At 43.8% G+C, this 14,525-nt stretch overlaps 1 protein-coding gene and 1 non-coding gene across 3 annotated transcripts in view; one reads left to right on the top strand and one right to left on the bottom strand.

Annotated features, from left to right (window-relative positions):
* Positions 1-14,525, bottom strand: part of atp6ap2 (ATPase H+ transporting accessory protein 2) — a 52,950-nt gene that overhangs the window by 23,669 nt on the left and 14,756 nt on the right. Inside the window, exons 3-5 of one of the 2 annotated variants that reach the window (XM_038802130.1) lie at positions 10,550-10,678; positions 1,441-1,536; positions 237-374 (exon numbers count right to left, since the gene is read on the bottom strand). In XM_038802130.1, coding sequence (XP_038658058.1) covers positions 237-374; positions 1,441-1,536; positions 10,550-10,678 — 363 coding nt within the window. The remainder of the gene's footprint in view (positions 1-236; positions 375-1,440; positions 1,537-10,549; positions 10,679-14,525) is intronic. The other variant, XM_038802131.1, reaches the window with a different exon arrangement.
* On the top strand, positions 2,589-2,660 carry trnag-ucc. Its single transcript has one exon. It is a non-coding gene; the product is annotated as a tRNA-Gly (tRNA).

Below are 14,525 nucleotides of genomic sequence, written 5' to 3' on the forward strand. Positions count from 1 at the left end.
TTGGGGATAAGAGGCCCAAGTTTTAGGGGCCCACCCTCTGGGATCCATAGGAATATTGCTAAGACTTAGCTAGCTAAAATGGCACATCTGATTTGGCTGCTGAGAGATAAGCAGCTGAAAAATTGGTAAGCATTCCACTATTTGTCCAGCTAGAGCTACCCGGCAGTTAGGTATTGTAGCCACGCTGACATAGGAGACAAAAGTACCTGCAAGTGAAATCCCCTACTTCCTCTTACCTCGTTATTTTTATTCAGAGAGTTAGGAGGAAGGAAACGCAGAACAGAGTCCTCCTGGAATAAACAGTTACGCATCTGCCGTAATGTCACAGGAAGATCTTCAAAAATGGTGTTTGCCTTTCCCACCATGTATAGTCTCTATAAAAAACATCAGTCTTGTTATTATTCAGTTTCTCAAAAAGTTAAATGGTAAGCTCTGTTCAATTATTGATTTGTGCGGACTTCGTTCTCAACCATACACTAAAAATCAACCTTTGTATCCTGCACCAGCAAAGGAGAAATACCAAAATCAACCTTGGACTTGTACCTTTTTTGCTCTTTTTTCTTTCATTGCATTTGTTGCCCATCTCAAATTATGCTTGAACGGAGTGGCTTGCTAGGCCAATTCAGACAGCAATTAAGAATCAAAGACATTGCTGTGGGTCTGGAGTCACATGTAGGCCAGACCAGGTAAGGTCAGCAGATTTCCATCCACAAAAGGACATTAGTGAATCAAATGTGTTTTACAACATTTGATGATGGTTTCGTGGTCACCATTACTGAGACTAACTTTATTTGTTGAATTTAATTCCAACAGGTTCCTAGTCAGTATTCAATGACCCTTGCTAGAAGTGCATGTGTGAAAACACTGGATGCGGTCATACGTAGCCGTGATAGCTGACAAGATTGTAAAAAAACGGCTGATATTCACTGAATGGGTTCACATATCCAAGTACTAGTCAATGTCAATAGAACAAGAACCCTGCAATTACAATCACTGGGACAGTAGAAAAAAATGGAAAAGCAAAACAAAAACAAAAAAAAACAGCTGGAATAGATGTTGTACTAGAATTTATATCTCATCATATTTATTGTACCATCTCAAAGTGGAATATGCAAATATTTACATTCATGTGTGTCATCTGCAAATTCTCAGTGAAAGGTGAAAGATTCATTTTCTTCTTTTAAAAAAAAATTTAGAGCACCCAATTATTTATTTTCCAATTAAGGGGTAATTTAGCGTGGCCAATCTACCTACCCTGCACACCTTTTGCTTTGTGGGGGTGAGACCTACATTAGATACGGTGAAGAATGTGCAAACTTCACACAGACATTACCCGGGGCCGGGATCAAACTTGGGTCCTCAGCGCTGAGGCAACATTGCGCACCACTGCGCCGCCCTGCAAACCTCGTCTAATTTATTTTGCATATCCTCCCAACTCACCTCCTCACTGGGGGTCAATTGTAGAATCACTGGTGTTTCTTCAGAGAACAGAGAGTGGATAGAATTTGAAATACTATCCAAAGTGAAAGGGATTGGCTACAAACAAAACAAAAAAGGCAAAGTTATTTTTAAAACTCTTCGATTTGGATCCACGGATTTGATTTGTTAAGTTTAAAGGCTTAGACATTCAAACACCTAGCACAAGAATTTCTCATCTCTGTCCCCACCACATAAAAGACACTACATTTGTCACCTGCAAATGTAGCTTACAACAATTAAATACGTAAACCATTTTTAATATGAATTAGGAACTGAGATTTATTCAATGTACATTGCTGTGACAAACAAACATACTTAATATCAACTATGCTAGATATTGAAGAATGCCAAGTGGCAGTTCTTGTTCAGTGGACAAAAAAACTATGCATTAAACTATGTACTAAGTAGCTTTGGATGGAAATTGGAGTTAACAGTTAGTGGGATCATAAATACCACAAATTACTCCCTTATGCTCAGTGCATAAGGATGCATGAATCACCGTTTACAGATTATACAACAATGAGAATTTGAAACAAGTGTTACTGTGGGTTCTTTTTAAAATAAATCCTCTAAAAGGAGTGTACTGCTGAAGTTACACTTCCGCTTTAGTCTTTAGAAAAGGGAACACATGTTCAATTCAGCACCTTTCGCCAGGCTCTAGTGTCACCTTGGGACATAGGAGCGAAAAGATGTAACAGTAACCCTGGACAGAGAAATACAGATTTAGAAACAACATGGTTGATAATTCAAGTGGACGTAGTTCTAACACTACAGTTGACATGCAATATTGCTGTTATTGGTGGCATTCCTAACTTTGGCCAGAAAGGCTGTAAAATGAACAAAAGCTTGAAAGTACACACCATTGACTTTTCAGCTAACCAAAACCAGAAAAGGAGAGAGCGTGCCTGCAAGGCTTCCTCTGCCTCTATCCTGGAACTGTCTCTGGCCAGAGGAATGTTGAATTAATATTAAATCATTTACACAAATAATTTGCTGTTCAATTTAACCATTTGTAAATTTGCTAATGACATGCACAAAAGTTAAAAATTTAGATTAGATCCATAGGCTATGTGCCAATTTAGATAAGCCTAGATGCATCAAAATATGCAACAATGGTGGTATAGTGTTGAGCATAGCTGCCTTCCAAGCAGTTGACCCGGGTTCAATTCCCGGCCATTGCACATCATCCTTTATGGGCGGCTAGCAGCTCAGTGGTTAGCATTGTTACTTCACAGCGCCCGGGTTCGATTCCCAGCATGGGTCACTGTCTGTGCGGAGTCTGCATGGGCTTCCTCCGGGTGCTCTGGTTTCCTCCCACAAGTCCAGAAAGATGTGCTTGTTAGGCGAATTGGACATTGAATTCTCTCAGTGTACCCGAACAGGTGCTGGAATATGGAGACTCGGGGATTTTCACAGTAACTTCACTGCAGTGTTAATGTAAGCCTACTTGTGACACTAATAAAGATTATTATAAATATCCAACAGCTTGCATTATACAGTATAACACTTCTGACATTAACAAACATCCCCAAAGCCCTCCACAAACGGGAGCATAAGGACCCAAATGCGAAGTCATGGAGAGAAAATTTAGGAGGTGACCAAAAGGTTTGATGAAGGATGGGTTTTGAGAAAGTTTTGAAAAAAGGAAAGAAATTAAAAAATAAAAGCAGACTAAGGAGGGAATTCCAGGGAGTTGGGCTAAGTTACATATAAAAATACAGTCACAAGACTGACGGGTGCAGGTAGGATAGAGGAGAAATATAATGTTATAGGAGGTGAGGCAAGGTTGGGAGAAACTTGAAGATGAAAAGTTCAATTTGGACAAATACAATGTAATGCAATTGCAGTTGGGAAACTGCAAGGGTTTCCACTTGGGTACAATTGGGAAGTGCTTGAAATATGCTGGTTACATTTCAATTTTGCACTACAATTAAATTGCATAATCACAAACATAATTCTCTATGAACCAAAAAAACAGGGTAGCATCAGAGAATGCACCTGTTTCCGAAAAGAAAATATTCCTTGATGCATCCAAGAGTTTAAAAAAAAATAAATTTACAATACCCAATTAATTTTTTTCCAAATTGAGGGGCAATTTAACATGACCGATCCACCTACCCCACACAAATATGGGGAGAATGTGCAAACTCCACATGGACAGTGACCCAGAAACAGGGTCCTTGGCGCAGTGAGGCAGCAGTGCTATCCACTGCGCCACCGTGCTGCCCCGATGCATCCAAGAGTGATTAACTAGTGCAGTTTTATTAACAGCTGGAAATGGGTTTATCACCAAAAGGAAGGATTTTGAATAAGGATGCTCAGTCTTCCATCGGAGTCCCTTGATTTAATTGCCTTTCAAAAAAATAACTGACCCTTTAATAGTTTAATTGGACTAGTCAGTCTTTGAATAAGTGTGGGTTGAAGAAAAGTAGTAGAACTTGAAGTGCCTTCATGAACCAATTGGTTTGATTGGTGGATTCTTACAATTCTAACCTGGGGGCAGGAACACTTGTGGCAGTGCTTAATCCGGGGAAAACTGAACTTTTGAATCAGTTTAACAGATGGACCGGACAAACAAATGCTTATGGCTTTGGACACAACTTACTTATGTATAAAAAAAAAACTATCCAGTTTGGTTTGGTTGATTCCACCCGGATTATGCGGACATAACTTTTTTAAAAAATAAATTGAGTACCCAATTATATTTTTCCAATTAAGGGGCAAGTTACCACCTATCCTGCATATTTTTGGGTTGTGGGGGTGAAACCCATGCAGACACAGGGAGAATGTGCAAACTATACACAGACCAGGGGCCGGGATCGAACCCCGGCAGTCAGCAGTGTGAGGCAGCAGTGCTACCCACTGCACCACCGTGCTGTCCCTCTGCTGATTTAACTAATGGAAACTTGCTCCCTAAAGTGGTATCCCTGCAAGTTGTAAAGACCGAGAAAGATATATGGGCAATGGGTGATAACTGACTTTTTAAAAAAATGTTCACAAGTATTGTGAGGAGACAGTTAAGATTAATAAGGTTTCAGGCTATATTAAGAAAAGCAGTGAACATTCACATGGTTGTGATACATCCACACTTAAAGCAATGAGTCCAGCTTTGGTTCCTTCATGGTGATAAAAATAAATATAAAGTCGTCATAGTCCCAGATGACCATAGACTGTTTTCCCATTTGAGTGGGAGAGCTGGCTGGTGGTGATTTAACCAGAGGATCAGCACACCTCAAGCGAGTGGCAAGGTTGAGAAGGTGTGGCCTTCGTGAATAAGGCTCAGCCAGTACGGATATTGAACACTCACTGTTGGCCTTGTTCTGTATCAAAACCAGCTGTCCAGCCACCCGAGCTAAACCGGCCCCTTGTAATGTGCCTTGGGATATTATACTGCTGTACAGATGCGATGTAAATGCAAGTTATTGTTGTTGGATTTCAAAGCAGGGAAGGGCAACCAAAATTATAACTAGCCTTAAGTGGTGTCGGTTATTAACGTCGGTTTAAGAGTTAGAACTAGAAGCTTGATCTTGTCCAAGTCTGCATTTTAAGTTTTTTTTTTAAAATGCAGGAATTGGGTTCAGTTTGGTTGACAGACATACTCCAATGCAGGCATCGTCAAACTCCGGGCCGCAACCCACAGATGGGTCATGGGCGGGTGTCGGGAAGGTTGCGGAGCCGTTCGTCACGGTGCTCCCGATCGTGCAAATCTGCGCGCAACAGCAGGCTTATAATAATGTCGGCTGCGAACGGCCTGCAAAAATGCGGTGGAACAGATAAAAAAGTTTGGCCGCACTGCGCATGCGCACTGATGATCGAGCACGCATGCACAGTGCGGCTGCATTTTTAAAAATATAGTTGCAGCCTTTTTTTTTCAAGTTCGGGCAGGCCAAAGGGACCATAGGGGCCAAAGAGACCCAAAACCATTTCCTCCATTTTTGTCAGCAACAAAGTAAGAGAAAATGGTGGGTCGCGCAGGTTGGCCGGCGTGGGTCACAAAGGTCGGCCGGCATGGGTTGCGAAGTTCGGCCGGCGTGGGCCGTGAAGTCGGCCGGTTGGTAAAAATGGGTCCCCGGAAAAATAAAAGTTTGAAAAACACTGCTCCAATGCATATAAAAATCAAAGAATTTACAGAGAAGGAGGCCATTTGACTCAGATTTTGCACTGGCCCTCGGAAAGAGCACCCTAAAGGTCAGGCATCCACCCTATCCCCGAAACCCCACCTAACATTTTTTTGGACACTAAGGGCAATTTAGTACGGCTAATCCAACCAACCTGCAAATATTTGGACTGTGGGAGGAAACTGGAGGAAACCCATGCAGACACGGGGAGAAAGTGCAAACTCCACAGACAGCCACCCGAGGCGGGAATTGAACCAGAGTCCCTGGAGCTTTGAGGCAGCAGTGCTAACCACTGTGCCACAGTGATTAGGGAAGTGTTAGGGTTAGGGAATGTTATGGATTAGGAAGTATTTATTCTCCAAGACATCCTCCCACTGAAACATACTACCAAAGAATGCTGGTATGGATTTTCTGTAACCCTTTAAAAAGGGAAATTATTTAATAAAGAGGATATTTTCAGCTACAGAGGCCAAGTTCTAGTTATGGAAATTATGAGGAATTTCCAGACTATGAAGTTTTGCTGGATTGCAATCACAAGTTAAAGAGGAATTTCCAGAGTTTTTCCCTAAATTAGCCACAAATTATTTTCCCTTCCCTTGGCCTCACTTAGGAGACCCAAGGTTACGGAAGGGTCAATGCTCCGGATAGTTGTCGAGGGCTAGATAGGAAAGGCTTGATGATCTTTTCCTGTCATTTTCATAAGTTTGTAAATTATTGGATGCAAAACTAAGTTGGACAAGATTATGCTGCATTAAGAATATATATCTGAACTGTAGTGATATAATTTCAGTGTCTGATTATTTGCCCTCTTTTCAAAGAATTTATGGATTTAAAAGTATTTCTGTAATATAAATACACCACAAAGATAGTAGCCATGACAGTTCCGTTTTACTGTCCTGCTCTGCCCCTCAAAATAGCTTGGATGTGGTTAACGTTCAGTTGCTATATTAACGATTACTTTAACCTCACAGGCAGAGTAACAGATCTTCAGGAAGGTCTTTGCAACTGCATATTGCATACAAGTAACTACCAACGTGTATGGAGCTTTGTCTCAGCTCCTACTTCAAAGCTCAATTATCAGTTCTAGGAAGGCCACCAGAATTTCAAAATTGTAAAGCTGAATCAAAACATTTAGGACATGAAAAGGGGCTCACTTAATTAAAACTACCTTATTTGTATAAATGATTAGAAATTACTTATGATCACACTTTGGATGTTAATTAACATGACGTGACACACCTATTGCGGATACCAAATTTAGCACAGTATACATTTTAACGTAGACTTGTCGAATCGGCAGCCCCCAAAGCCAGTTTTCAAAATGCCAGTCAAATTGGGAGTGGATAATTCTCAAAGGGGCTTCTCCTCTAATCATAGGCAGTTCCTCTCCTGCATTTAGTGCTGACAAGTTCACTCCCTATTAGCAGCAAATGTGGGAGAGAAAGTGTCTCTGCTCGGAGGAGCAGAGAACACCAGCGGCAGCATGTATGCTGGAAAGAGGATTCCTTTAGCGGCCCAGTGGCAGGGAGCCAGAGGGCCTGGGCTCCGGGACGAGAAACTGGCTGCAAGGCACTGGAGTGAGACACTGCAGAGCCCCAGAGAAGGGGAATGGGGCAAGAGGCAAATTGGCACATGGGGGAAGAGCAGGGATGCCAGTATCTGCCTTACTCCAGTCTTGGGTTTCTCACCCAGACCTCTTGAAGCAACCAACTAGACTTTCCCTACACTTGCACTCAAATACATACACAGCTGCAGAAACGTAATGAGCCAAAACCTCAGTTTGGAACAGAAAATTAGAACATAGAACAGTACAGCACAGAACAGGCCCTTCGGCCCTCGATGTTGTGCCGAGCAATGATCACCCTACTCAAACCCACGTATCCACCCTATACCCGTAACCCAACAACCCCCCAGTCAAATTCTTGATTTTGATCTTAATGCTGTTCTCTTTGCTTGGTCATGCACAAGGGTTTTCCTTGGTTTCATCAGATGAAAGCAAATGTGCTATTGCTGTTCCATTAGTAGGAATGCTGGATGTGCTTTGCTCATAGCATGAGGCGTGTCACAGTAAGTCAGCAGAATTGTGCCCGGACGCTTTTGAAGAGAGGAATATCCATGTGACAACCTTAAAACACGTTTCGTTGTTTGAAGAAATTTCTTGATGAAATGTTTGATGAATTCTGTTACAACTCAAAAAATTCTCAAATTCTTGCAAAGCAAATAGAGCTCCATTGTTCTGGTAACCCTCAACGACTGAACATTTCTCTTAACCTTGGAATTGTACCCTTCGTATTAGAGGACATCACTGAAATTTCTGGCCATCTGAAATGATGGGCGGCACGGTAGCACAGTGGTTAGCATTGTTGCTTCACAGCTCCTGGAACCTGGGTTCGATCCCCGACTTGGGTCACTATCTGTGCAGAGTCTGCATGTTCTCCCCGTGTCTGCGTGGGTTTACTCCGGGTGCTCCAGTTTCTTCCCACAAGTCCCGAAAGACGTGCTCGTTAGGTGAATTTGACATTCTGCATTCTCCCTGTGTACACGAACAGGCAGAGTGTGGCGACTAAGAGATTTTCACAGTAACTTCATTGCAGTGTTAATGTAAGCCTACTTGTGACACAAATACAAATTCACCACCATAACATTGTTCCTTCAAATGGATCAGCAAAAGCGACGTGATTGTGCGGCCAAGGGTTTGCTGGCCAATCCAATGTATGGAGGCCATTTGAGGCATGTTTGTCACTCTGAGATGAAGAACAAGATATTGCCGTGGTTTTAATGCCTTGGTCTAGGCCATCAAAGCAGTTCCTGGCAATCTCTTTTATGCAAACTATTCTAGCGTCCTGAATACAGTTGGTATAACAATGGTTTCCTCAATGTTGGTGGAATAACAACTTTAATGCCCCAACATAAACATTCAATAAGGATGAAGGTCAGGTGAGACTTGGGAAGTCTGGGGAAGACTTGCCATATATCACAAGGTCCATGACTTTGGATAATGTTGGGTCCACTGGAGCGGCCTTCGTGATTTGAACTGAAGTGATAGATTTGTTCTCCATGGATGCAAATGTTAGGAGCAGTGTCCCTATGGCTGACTCATTGGGGCAGCTTCTAAAGACCATCTGCATTGCCATGCAAGGTGGATTTTCAATATTTTAGGCCATATGTGACAGCATCCTTATCAATGCCCAACACTGCATACTGCCTGCAGCTAAAGAAGGGATACCCGTTTGTGGAGTTAATATACGGAGGTAAGTGGAGGATGATCGGTCAGCAGCACAAATTTCCATCAACGGGTACTTGAAGTTTTGTGATTCCAAGAATGATCACCAGTGCTTTGCACTCGATTTGAGCATGTTGCCTCTCTTCTTTATTTAAAGTTTGTCAAGTAATGCTATGGGCCTCCCCACATCAGAGGTCATTATTTGGGAAACAATAACCCCAACTCAATAAGGCACCACATGGAGGTTGTAGAGGTAAGGACAGATCAAGTTGGCACGGTGCCTGGGAGGGTGCAGGGGTGAGTGAGCACCCAGAGGCTGTGAGTGAGCCTGATATTCTGAAATGGCCCAGCAAGCCACTCAGTTAAATGGTGATTAGTGATGGGCAACAAAGCTGGCCGAGTCAGTGATACCCACATACCATGAAAGAAGTCAAAAACACACTGGTAGAATAAAGGAAAAAATACACACACACTCTGGCCATTTTTATTATATATTTTACAACTTAAACTTTTGCAATGACATTATTTATTTATTTTCTTAATACTATTTTCCTAATATATTTTTTTAAAGTTGGGTTTAAAGTGGTGCCATACCTCACCTCACCTTTCCGAAATTTACTGATCAGCCCCTTAAGAGTGAAAAAATTGGAAATGTGGCCTCCCAAGTGAAAGATTGGACAAGCCTGGTTTGTAGTTTGAAAACACTCCTTATACACAAAATATTGAAATTTAGCGCTGATGTATTTGCATGTCGAATTAAAATTCATGCTACAGAATATTCATAAGGCCAGACTGAAAAGTGCGTTGGATCACCTGCTTTTGTAATGTAAAGTTCTTTAATATAAAATCAGTTATATAAAAACAATGCATGATTTAAAGTAGGCACCGAGTTACATCTGCACATCATGCTGCAATTACCCTTCTCCAACTCTGCTTCACTTTAAAATTACGCTTTGCCCCAACTTCCCTTATGCAGCACCACAGGGGGGTTATCTACTAGTGTAAACAGATATAGTAAACAAAATATACAGATATATGTGGTTATCCTTGAATATTACTCACGATAAATTTTGGAGATAAAGATGTTTGGACAATTAAAATGGAGTTCAATAATAGTCTCGGAGAGTTTGAGTTTGCATGAATGTTTCAAGTTCTGAGTATTGGCAAGTTCTTCCTGGAAAATACTGCTGTAGAGCAGAAAGCACTGAACACCAATCAGGAGGGAAAAACATGGCAACTCTTCCAGTCCAGGGGCACTGAGGTCATGTGGAGCAGGCACCATCAGCAGTACCAGCCAACGTAGGATACAGTTATTGCATGTCCCTGCCGCAGTAACAGTGGAGAATACACCTATTCACAAAACCATCAGGCAAGCCTAAACATTACTTTAAATAATGAACACAATTAAAGTACATTTAATACCAAGTTTGGATCACACGGTAAGCCAGCAATGCTCTCAAATCAGTCCATTGTAGAAATAACCCAGTAATTTCAAGAGAAGAGAATTGAAGAGTTTTAACACCAAAATGCCTGATCTCTCCATTATAATTTGTATCACTTATATAAAAAGTCATGAACTGAAATTAGGTCAATGTTTTCTATCTAGGTTAAAAAGTTTTATTATTCTTCCAAAATGCAACATTGCAATAAATCAATTTCCACATCACCTTTAGTACAAGAACCTAGCTTTAACTCAAGAGTGACAAAGCAAAACGGGAAAATTACTCACATTTTCAACAATGTACGAAATTTCACTCTTGGGTAAAACCAGTTCTTCTACTCCCCTCACCGTCACTAGAAAGTTGGCACGTGGTCGATGAAACAAGCTGCCAATAGCAAGTCCAGGCCATAAAAGATCCTTGAAAACCAAATTTCATAATCTTCAGACAGATTTGGCACCATTTGTTTCTGCTATTTACAAGCTAAAAAAGCATAACACAACTTTCACATTTGTAGATTACGTACTCTTCTATAGATTTGTTATTTACATTTGCAATGAAGCTAACATGTGAAAAACTACCTCAGAGTAGTGTCACAGTCCCATTCATCTTCAGCTGTTTCATAATAACCTTCCCACTATAAGTTCTGAACGGGGATCATTATGATGATTGTACAATGTTCAGATACTGAAGAAGTCAGTGTTTCTATGCAGCAAGACCTGGACAATATTTAGGCCTGAGAAGTGGTAAGCCACACAAGTGACAGGCAATGACTATCTCCAACAAGAAAGAATCTAACCATCTTCTCTTAACATTCAATGGGGCCCTTCCGAACTTTATATATTATTACTGGGTGACAAACATAGCGATGGTTAAGAAGTGGGTAGTGGGGAAGGGGTCAGTATGAAAGCGGGTGGAGGCAGCCTCATGCAGCGACACGAGTTTGGGGCCACTCAACGGCACCTCTGCCATTCTTGCCGGCCAGGTACTCCACAAGTCCGGTAGTAGTGCCAGCCTGAGGGTGCGGGGACAGTGGCGGCAGCACATGGGGCTGGAGGGAGCGGTGTGGGCACCAATATGTGGCAACCACCGGTTTGTTCCAGGGGGTTGGATGAGGATGTTTCGGGGGTAGCTGAGGGTGGGGATGTGTTTATTGTGGGGGCTTCCTGTATTTGGAGGAATTGGAGGGGTTTGAGCTGCCCGGTGGGAATGGGTTCCATTACCTACAGGTGAGGGACTTTGCGTGGAGACAGGTTTAGACTTTCCCGCACATGCCGTCCAGGGGCTACAGGATAAGGTAGTGTCAAAAACGGAGTGGGGGAGGGGAAAATATCAGAGATTTATAAGGAGCTTATGGAGTTGGAGGGAGCCCCTATATGGGAGATGAAGCGAAAGTCAGAGGAAGAGCTGGGTGGGGAGCTGGAGATTGGGTTGTGGGAGGACACCACGGGTCGAGTCAATGCATCCTCGTTGTGTGCTAAGCTTAGCCTGGTACAATTTAAGGGGCCCACAGGGCACACATGACTGTGGCTCGGATGAGTAGATTCTTCAAGGGGGTGGGGGACAGTTGTGGGCAGTGTGAAAGCGGGCCTACAAATCATGTCTGTATGTTTTGGACATGTCCGAGACTTAGGGGATTCTGGCAGGGGTTTGCTGACCTAATATTGGAGGCGCTGAAGGTAAGGGTGGTTCCGAGTCCAGAGGTGGCAATTTTTGGTGTGTCAGATGACCCGGGAGCGAGAGAGGCTGATGTCTTGGCCTTTGCCTCCCTGGTAGCCCAGATACAGATTTTATTGGCATGGAGGGACTCTGAGCGACCGAAGTTGGGTGTGTGGGTTAGTTACATGGCTGGGTTTCTCCAGCCAGTGAGGGTGGTGGTGGTGGGGTGCGTGTTATTCATCTTGCTCTATTCGTTACCTTGTGGTAGAAATTGTTAAAATTAGAAATGCCTTCGGGCAGCACGATGGCGCAATCATTAGCACTGCTGCCTCACACGCCGACGTCCTAGGTTCGATACCTGCTCTGAGTCACTTACCCTATGGAGTTTGCACATTCCCCCACCTTTGCGTGGGTTTCACCCCCACAACCCAAAGTTGTGCAGGCTAGGTGGATTGGCCAGGCTAAACTGCCCCTTAATTGTAAAAAATTAAGGTATTCTAAATTTATAAAATAAATAATTTTTAAATTATCAATACGTTAATAAAAATATTTTCCAAAAAAAAAAATTCAATGGCACTACCAGGCTGGCAGCAAGTCGGGGGTGGGAGCTTTGAGAATATAATGAGCATGGTAGTTGCAACATTAAAGTTTACTTCACAAGATAAGCGCATGGATAGAGGATTGGCTAACTAAAAGGAAACAGTCAGAATAAACAGGTCATTTTCAGGCTGGCAAACTGGAACTTGTGGAATGCCAAGGGGATCAGTGTTGGGGCTTCAGCTATTTACAATGTATATTAATGACTTGGAAAAAGAGACAGAGTGTACTATAGCCAAATTTGTTGACAAAATAAAGCTAGATTGGGAAGAAAACTTGGAGGACGCTGGGTCTGCAAAGGGATGGAAAGTGGTTAAGTGAGTGGGCAAACATTTGGCAGATGGAGTATAATGTTAGAAAATGTGAGGTTGTCCACTTTAGTAGGAAGATTTAAAAAAATATGATTTAAATGGAGAGAGACTGCAGCATGCTGGACCAAAGATGGACCAGGGTATCCTTGTACATGAAAATGCAGGTACAGCAAGTATTAGGAAAGCAAATAAATCGTGGGGTTTTATTGCAAGGGGGTGAAGTATAAAAGTAGGTACGGTAGATCTTGCTACAGCTGTACAGGGCAGTAGTGAGAAGACAGATGGAGTACTTTGTACAGTTTTGGTTGCCTTAGTCAAGAAACGATGGCCGGGATTCTGATCCCGTGCCAGGTCGGAGAATCGTCAGAGGGGCGCGAGAATCACGCCACGCCCCAGGGCCACTAATTCTCCGGCGACCAGAGAATCCGTGCCAAACGTGCCTGCGCGGTCGCCGCCATGCCAGTCAAGGGCCGTTCAAAGCAGCCCATCCCCAGCAATTCTCAGCTCTCGACGGGCCAAGTGCCCACCGGCGTAGGTTACGTATGATCCCACCCAGCAGGACCTTAAAGAGTTCTGGCGGCGGCTCCCCGGTGACCAGGCCCACAATCGGCAGGCGGGCTAATTCCAGGGGGGAGGGGGCTTATGTTCCTCTGTGCCGGGCCCCGAATATTGCCCGGGGGCTGGTGCAGAGGCAGAAACCCACGCGCAATCACGGACTTGGGCCGGCCATGGCGCGCATGCGCGGACCCGCACTGGCTTTCAAATGCACAGCACTCCGGCGCCATCCTAGCTCCCTAGGAAGGGGTGCATGCCTGGGCCCGGAGGCCCGTTGACACCGGCGACGCTCGCGCCGGTTTTGACGCCAGCATCAACACTTGGCAGGGGTTTCAGAGAATCTCGGCCGGTATATTTGCACTGGATGCAGTTCAGAGAAGGTTCACTAGCCTGATCCCTTTATGAAGGGTTGTTTTATAAGGAAAGGCTGAGCGGGTTGGGCCTATACACATTTGAGTGGAGAAGAATGAGAGATTATCTTATTGAAACATAAGCTTCCGAGTGGACTTGACAGGGTAAATACTGAGAGGTGGTGGCATTGGAGGTGGGGCTCCTGGGGCACCTGCGCAAGTCGTTAAGAGCAAAGGTTGAGGAGCAGGAGAACAGATCTAGAAGGCAGAACCTGCATATCGGTGGCCTGCCTGATGGTGTGGAAGCCACAAGTGCTACGAGATATGCCAGAAGTGGACTGGGCTCACAGGGCGCTGATGAGAAAGCTGCAGGGGAACGAGCCCAGAGGGCAATGGTGGTGCGCCCGCACCGGTCCCTGGACAAACAGCGGATCCCGAGGTGGGCCAGGCAGATGAGGCACTGCACCCAGAAGGGTAACGAGCTGCGTGCATACCAGGACCTAGATGTGGAGTTGGCCAAGAGAGCGGTCTTCAACAAAAAGTGAAAGTGGCCCTCTTTAAGAAGGGGGTGCAATTTGGCAAGCTGCACCCTGCGTGCCTGTGGGTGACCTATAAGGGTCGGAGGTTGTAAGGGGGCACCCGAGGAGGCGATGGAATTTGTCTGGGACAGGAGGTGGAGGACACTAAATTTTGGAGATGTTCTCTTTCTGTTCCTTTGGGTTTGTTTGGGTTATTTTGGTGGGAGATGGTGAGTTGCTCTTTTCTTTGTGTTGGTGGGTGTTGTTAAGTTTGCA

Source organism: Scyliorhinus canicula, chromosome 7 (assembly GCF_902713615.1).
Source record: "Scyliorhinus canicula chromosome 7, sScyCan1.1, whole genome shotgun sequence".
Lineage (NCBI taxonomy): Eukaryota > Metazoa > Chordata > Chondrichthyes > Carcharhiniformes > Scyliorhinidae > Scyliorhinus > Scyliorhinus canicula.